Source organism: Aphis gossypii, unplaced genomic scaffold (genome assembly GCF_020184175.1).
Source record: "Aphis gossypii isolate Hap1 unplaced genomic scaffold, ASM2018417v2 Contig00924, whole genome shotgun sequence".
In the NCBI taxonomy this organism is placed as follows: Eukaryota; Metazoa; Arthropoda; class Insecta; order Hemiptera; family Aphididae; genus Aphis; species Aphis gossypii.
This window is the reverse complement of record NW_026083365.1, coordinates 30875-39133: the sequence shown is the minus strand read 5'-3', so window position 1 is coordinate 39133 and position 8259 is coordinate 30875. Positions and strand designations below refer to the sequence as shown.

Below are 8259 nucleotides of genomic sequence, written 5' to 3'. Positions count from 1 at the left end.
GTAGTTGATTATGTGGTATGTATTTTCAACACAATATTAATTAAATTAACAGATTTTTTTACTGTTTTACTTAACAAAGTTTTGAAATTATATTAATTTATTTATTTTTAATAATGCCAGAGTGACTGTAATGTTGAATCCATGACTAATAATCCAGATAATGTTAAATCTAAGGTTAATGATCCTGATAGTGTTGAATCCCCAAGTGTTTGTACCAACGAGCCTTTTGACGAGGTTGTCGTCGGATACACAGTCCTCAGGCACCTGATGAGTATATATAGGAACAATAGGGTGATAGTAATACATATAATAATTATGATATAATGTTATAGAGCATATATTATAACAATAACAAATAAGTATATATAATATATATAAGGGAGAGAAGGAGACAGGGAACATCGTTCACACTCAATTCTCCGTGAGCAACAGGATTCTTGAGTAGAGCTGAATATTAATCGGAACTGGACGAACAATTTGGCTGAGCTGACGTACACAAACCACGTGTGTAATGGAGATCACCAAGGTACAAATGTAACACCAATACGTACGCAACGACTATGCGACGACCGGGAACACGGCAGAATAAACCATAACGTAAACGTCAGGGCGCGAATTGCACATTAGCAGCAATCAACAATGGCAACCATTACAACCGCACAACAACGGTGTAAGATCGAGAGCAAAAACGACGCGTAATTACATCGATCAGAGCGGAGCAGCACGTAAAAGCGACGGTAACGAACAACAGGCAAAAAAACACGTTGGCGATGGCGTCCACGTCATTTTACCGGACCAGAGTGATGGGCGCATCAGTTATCATGTTTATTGAACTCTTCAATAGCTTTTTTCCAATTTGAAAAATGTTCTAAAATAAGTTTTCCTAATTTTGATTAAATAACACACAATATTTACAAAACACACCATCTAACATCTTTGAATAACTTAACCAGTACCATCTTGTCAACCAACTTAGTTGAAATTTTAAATTCCGATTCCCGCTTTTAGGAAATTTAATATTTAATATTTAAACAATAATAAAATTATAATAACACTTAATAACCAGATATTACACGAATATCACATAAACTTTGGTATGGGTCTAGTTAAAGAATAAAACCAAAATGATCTTTTTTCTTAAAACAAAATATTTTAATAGTTACATTATCTGATTATCTTATCGTTATTAGAACTATTGAATAATAAAATAAAATTCCACTACAAAAAAAGAGTTAAAATTGTAATCGTATTATAGCAGTTTACTAAACAAAAATTATATCACACAGGTACTCGGGATATCCATCAGGACGGGGTACGATATTATTAAATGATTATTTATAAACAGATAAGGTATAATAATGAATTGATTTGGCACTATTTTTTGTTATTTCTAGTAGTTATAAGTGAACATTTCGTTTAAAATTAAGCAAATTATACAAATTATGCAAAAACTCAAATGTTGACTTATCTAACTTTGTCAGTTTTGTAAATAGAAAAAAACTTTTTATACAAAAACCGTTTTAAAAAAAATAATCTATCCGAATATGTAAAAAAAGTAGTGTTTTCATTTAAAAAAAATGTAAGTTGTAATGCACATGTGCAATCCATAAGTGTTAAAATTTGAATATCATACATATATGTGTATTTAAGTACCATCATTGATTATAAATACTATTAGATCGCTCACTGCCGGGTAAAATCCCCTGCCTGTTCAGTGGCGTTTGCCACTATAAGCCGCCGTAGTCAGATATGAGTACCGGAGTTTCACGTTTGAATCGCTAGTGGTCCTATCATAATCGTGTGCGAAGTGTAGACTGTAGAGGGAAGACGCCGTAGACGTCATTATGGCTCGGGCCACACGATGCGTTTTTTCCGCAGACCGCGAGTGCGGCAAGTCCGCATGCGGCAGGGTTGACTATGAAAACACACAGTTATAAATACAACCGTCCACACGACGAGGTACGGCTAAAAATACCCGCGGCCTACCGCAACATGTTGCGGCGATTCCGGATCGGTAAAACCGGATATAGTTGAAATTCACATTATTTCAAATTAGGTAGACCACACGATCTGATTTTTCGGCGTGCGGTATTAATTATTTTGTTTTAAATTATTTTGTAATCAGTTTAAAAAATTAATAAACATGTTTGATTATGAAAAAATGATTATTGAAATCGATTCAAGACCATGTTTATGGGATATAGAGTTAGCTGAGTACAGTGACAATCATTTAAAAGCCTTATCTTGGAATTCCGTCGCTGAAGTGATGTATTTTCTTTTTTCTTTACCTATAAAAATATCCATACACATTCAGATTAAAAAATTAACATTGTATTTTATAAATTTACTAAGTATAATATAATTTTTTATAGTATAAGAATCACATCACACTACTTGTTATACATTAAAATTTTATAAACTAATTATTAACACTAAATTGTAATGTAAAAGTATAATATAGTACAATACTTTTAAAAACAATCAAAAAATAAATAAATAAATAAATTCATAAATTTAAAAACAAGTTATAAAATATAGTTAAATAATAAGAAATAAAAGAAATAAAAAAAAAAATATTTAAGTTTTAAATTAATATTTTTACGCATTATATTTATTTCAATATTATAAAGTATATCGGTATTGGAATGGTATTGCACCTGGGCTCATAAAATAATCAGCCTATGCATCTCTAACTTCTATTCCATTACCTCATGCTGGTGCTACTCGAACCTCTAAGCCATCAACCAACAAATTTGACTCCATATCTTCATAATTTGCCCCGTCTCTTTGCCGAACAAAATTGTGTAGTATGCAGCACTCTTTTATTATTTCATCGGCAAAATCTGGTTCTACTAATAAAGGAGTGTGTAACACTCTCCATTTATTAGATAATAGGTACTCCAAATGCACACTCTACTGTTCTTCGTGCTCTTGAAAGTCTATAGTTGAATACACGCCGTTCATTAGTTAAACCTCGTCCAGGGTAGGGTCTCAACAAATTTGTATGCAACCTAAAAGCCTCATCAGCTAAAAACACATACGGTTTTGCGGAATTCTCTATGTAAGGCAAACACGCTGGTTTTGGTATATTGAGTTGTTGAGCATACAGTTTTTTACCAAATATACTTTGTTTAAATACACTGGAATCTGATTCTTTACCATATGCTCCAACATCAATAGTAATAAAACTGAGGTTAGCATCAACTACAGCCATCAAAATTATTGAATACAATTTTTTGTAATTAAAGTAATATGAACCGGAGTTTATGGGATTCCTACATCTTATGTGTTTGCCGTCTATGGCTCTCAAGCAATTTGGAAAGTTGGTACTTTCATAAAACCTATCAGCTATTCCAAGCCATTTTTGAGTGGTGGGTTTTGGCATTTCTGTTGGCTGTAGTATTTTCCAAATAATAATACAGGTCTCCTTTATAATTTCCGCAATGGTACTTTTACCAACGTAAAAATCAAACTGTAAAGCTTTAAAGCAAGTTCCAGTTGACAAATACCTAAAAATTACCAATATTAATGTTTAAATGTGGCACAAAATACATGTTTTATATTTTTATATTATAATTTGGCTCAAATAAGGTACGTTTATATAATATTAATACTAATATTTTAATCTTAAAGAATATTCGGACGATAAAAGTAGATTAGGTTATTGTTTTTCCAATTAACATACTATATTACAGTTTTCGAACTTTTTCCTATTTATACCTATCAGTAGGTATATCATCAATGCATCTACTATTTAATTTTAATAATTTTTTTTTTTACAATGTATCAATAATTAAAAATTAAATAACAATTTAACAGATAACATTATTGTATTACATATTTGTTATAATGTACATCTTACTTTTTGTTTATGAAAATTTATAAAACTAATAAATAATTATCACTGCAAAATTAAAATCAAATATAAAATGTAATAAAAATAAAAATTTTATTTTTTTGCATATTTTGACTTTTTTTGGTGCATGTTTGCTTACATATTTTAAAATTTTAATAAATGCATATAAATCGAGTCTTTAGTTATAAAAAAAACATTAAACGGGGAGGGTTAAAATTAAATTAGGTAATAAACTATTTTAATATTTTTAATTAAGCTAAAGATTTAAAAGAAAAAAAATGGAGGAATGTCCGTGACTATTATATAAGTGGAATAAAGAGGAGAACTCAACCCCATCAGGTTCCGGTGCATCAAAAAAGAGGAAGTATCATTACGCCGATATTTTATCATTTTTAAAACCAGTTGCTGAAAAAAGAAAGTAATTTATTTTTATTGGTCATATTTATCATAACTGCAATTAACATTATTATTAGTATTTATTTACTCATTTTATAGATTTTTATTTTATATTTTAAAGAAATTAAATCTATTAGTATTTTAAGTTATATTTTTTTTTCTATTGCTACTTTTTTCTAGTACGCGTGGACAAATCTTTACGTCTATATTAACTCATTTTTATCTATACCCCTGTATTATAAGTAATTTCTTGATTTTTTTTTTTTTTTTTGTCAAGTACATCTGGTAATTTTGTTGATGACCCCAACGAAAGTCTTCAAGGTGAACAAACTTTTGACGAAAATCATTCACTAGCTGATGAAACTCAGGAAAATGGAGTAGCGTCAACTTCTTATTCTCAATTAAATAAAAAATCTAAAAAAACACTAAAAGAAACAATTTCTCCATTCCAAAATAAATTGTTATCTTTTATAGAGCAAACGGGGTCTAATGATTCTGACAAACAATTTTTATTATCATTATTGCCGGATTACAAAAATCTAAACCCTTCACAAAAATTAGATTTTTGTATTTATGTTCTGAATTTTTTTTTAAATTTACATCAACCTGATAATAATAGTTCATCTTCCTTAACTTACGATAATTTCTATCAAAACTCTGCGTCTATATATATACCTCCACTCAGACAACCTGACATTAATAATACATATTATTCAAATACATCTCATAACATTCCATCTCCTTATCATTAACCTGTAGCATATTCACCTGCACCTCAACCTTCATTCTTTCATTACCAACAAAACCTTGCACCTCAATCTCCATTATCTCATCAACAAGGAGTTACAAGTTCAACATTTTTACAAAATAAAAATCTTGCGAATTCCTCTCCCTAATAATCCTAATATCTCCTTAACCTCTTCATGCACGACGGCATCATATGATACCATAATAAAAATACGACTGTACATTATCGAGAATCATTGCTGCAGTGTTATTGATGTTTTCAGCTGAAGTACGAAACGTTACGAAACGTTCTAAACAGTCGTGGTATCACTAATGTTATCGTAATACAAATAATAATCATATCAATCAACAGTTTCTTGGTGTTCAAAATTTTTAATTTTCTTTCTTTTGTAACATCAAAAAAAATATTAAATTAGGTAAGTATCATTATTATAAATTACTTTTATGATGTGAAACTACACGTAGAATTCATTTATGATAAGATCAAAGCAAAATAATGTAATTATGTATAATAAATTACCTAGAAACTGCGCGGTATCAAATGATACCACTGTGCATAATACGAAATTAAAATTAGTGAATAAGTATAATTGTTTTATAGTACATTTTTTTAATAATATTCTTGTTTATTATGTTTTCCTAGGGAAATATGAATCTTAGAGAAAAAGATATTGCTTTTTTTCTAGATTTTGATATACCCAGTGATTCAGATGTCAGTTTTTGTGCTTCTGATGATGATGAAGACGATTTATTTTCTGAAAAAACTATTGAAAATCCACCATTGGATGAAAATATAGACGAATTATTAGTGACATCTGAACTAATTAATCAATTCCATAAAGAAATTGAAGAAGAACTGAGAATTTATGATGAAAATATTGCTTCTTCATCACAGAACGAACCTGACGAGATCTTAATATCACCAACCAGTAAGTATATAAAGTTTTAATAGTAAGAAATGGTGACAATTTATTGAGCTATTTATTTTTATTCTTTAGATACCCTTCCAACTAGACAAAAAAGAATATTGATGGTGATTTGCCAAGTAAACCAAATAAAGCCAAGTCTACTTCCAGTAATGTTTTACTATCAGGTAAAAATATAATGTAACATATATATTATTATATTAGGAAAAAAATATATTATGGATGGGAATAAAAATAAAAATTGAATATTTATCTTCAAATAAGAACTTATGATAGGTAATCTATTGTAATTGGTATACCTACTTAGAATAAATTACTATAAAGTTAATATTTATTATTATATAGATACTCCTACAAAAAAAATATCAAAGAAAAAAAATACCAAACAAAAAAAGAAAATTGATAAGAAAGTCATTTCAAAAAAAAAATGTAAAAGCTTTCAAAAAATGTGCCAAAACAAAAATATCAACAAATGGTCACCAGGAAAAGATAACAATTTTGTTGAAAACTTACCATTATTTTTTGGCAACTCAGTAATAAATATTAATCAGACACATAATACACCATATTCATACTTTACCCAACTATTTACTGATGACATATTTGAACATATTAGAGTAGAAACCATTCGTTATGCTATTCAAAATGGTAAAGATTCATTTACGTTGACAATAACAGAATTAAAAACATATTTTGCTATAAATATTGCTATGACATATTTACGATATCCAAATGTGAGGATGTATTGGTCTAGTTTACCAGGTATAAGAATGAACTTGATTGCTGATGCAATGAATGTAAATCGATTTGGAGAAATTAAACGATTTTTACATTTTGAAGATAATACTAAAAAACCAGATTCTGCTGTTCCAAGTTTTGATAGATATTGGAAATTAAGACCAGTTATTACAATGTTACATGATTCATTTCATGCTGCTGCATCTCCAGATGAACACATTGCAATAGACGAAATGATAATTCCTTTCAAAGGAAGAAGTGGATTGAAACAGTACATGAAAGCTAAACCAAAAAAAATTGGGGCTTCAAAGTTTGGGTACAAGCAAACAGAAATGGTTATGTAAATTGTTTTGACATGTATCAAGGTCAGTGTAAAAGTGCAGTTAAGTCAAATTTTGGACCCATTGGTGATACAGTCTTAAAACTATGTCATGACATGCAAGATAAAAATCATAAACTTTTTATGGACAATTTATTCACAAGTTTACCCTTCTTCGTCAATTAAGAACTTTTAATATTTTTGTACTTGGAACATTAAGGGCTAATAGAACACCAGATGTATATCAATTCTTAGTAGATCCTAAACTATTACAAAGGGGATGGAGCACTATGGCAACATCTGATGACAATATTACTGTTATAAGATGGCTAGACACTAAAGCAGTTCATACCATTTCAATTTATGCTGGGGTACAGCCAGAAGACTATATTCAAAGATATGACCGGTGTCACCGGCGATTTATACCTCCGTGCATTTTTACCGGGGGGGGTAAAAATCGCCTACCGTAACAGGCGATTTTTACCCACCTACAAATTTTACCGAGGAGGTAAAAATCCCTGAGGTAAAAATCGCCTGTTACGATTTTTACCCACCTACAAATTTTACCGAGGAGGTAAAAATCGCCTGAGGTAAAAATCGCCTACCGTAACAGGCGATTTTTACCCACCTACAAATTTTACCGAGGAGGTAAAAATCCCTGAGGTAAAAATCGCCTGTTACGATTTTTACCCACCTACAAATTTTACCGAGGAGGTAAAAATCGCCTGAGGTAAAAATCGCCTACCGTAACAGGCGATTTTTACCCACCTATGAATTTACCGTAGGGAGGTAAAAATCCCTGAGGTAAAAATCGCCTGTTACGATTTTTACCCACCTACAAATTTTACCGAGGAAAAAATAAGGGGGTGGTACAAATTTTACTAATTTTGCAAAGATTTTTTCACCTATCCACTAGTTCAATACATAATACCTAATACATTTTATTGTTGAAGGATATGAATACTATAGTTTGGATTTTTTATTTATTGCAAACTCATAAGTACCCATAACTCATAAGTAGGGCTCGGATAATTATGAAATTGCATATTTTTTTCTATTTATCCAATTTAATGCCGACCTGGATATAAATTTTATTCATGTCCTACTGAATCAAATAATGCTATTTTTATTTTGCATATTTAATGGTTTTATATTTTAAATGCACATTTTGGGATTTTAAGAATGTAAATGCATATTTTGGTACATTTTTCAATTATTTGAAAATAAATTAAATTAAACCATCTATTTAAAGCAATTATAAAATTAATTTCACAAGT

General features: G+C 29.8%; 3 protein-coding genes across 3 annotated transcripts; 2 read left to right on the top strand and 1 right to left on the bottom strand.

Annotated features, from left to right (window-relative positions):
- Nucleotides 1–2884: 2884 nt before the first annotated feature.
- Nucleotides 2885–3214, bottom strand: LOC126555590 (uncharacterized). Its single transcript, XM_050210491.1, has one exon. The coding sequence runs from the start codon at nucleotides 3212–3214 to the stop codon at nucleotides 2885–2887; it is 330 nt and encodes a 109-aa protein (XP_050066448.1).
- Nucleotides 3215–3299: 85 nt separating this feature from the next.
- On the top strand, nucleotides 3300–5004 carry LOC126555589 (uncharacterized). The gene is made up of 3 exons (XM_050210490.1): nucleotides 3300–3326; nucleotides 4165–4274; nucleotides 4530–5004. The coding sequence occupies exons 1-3, from the start codon at nucleotides 3300–3302 to the stop codon at nucleotides 5002–5004; spliced, it is 612 nt and encodes a 203-aa protein (XP_050066447.1).
- Nucleotides 5005–5648: 644 nt separating this feature from the next.
- On the top strand, nucleotides 5649–7007 carry LOC114121197 (piggyBac transposable element-derived protein 2-like). The gene is made up of 2 exons (XM_050210489.1): nucleotides 5649–5928; nucleotides 6460–7007. Exons 1-2 carry the CDS (start codon nucleotides 5649–5651, stop codon nucleotides 7005–7007), a joined length of 828 nt encoding a protein of 275 aa, XP_050066446.1.
- Nucleotides 7008–8259: the final 1252 nt, after the last annotated feature.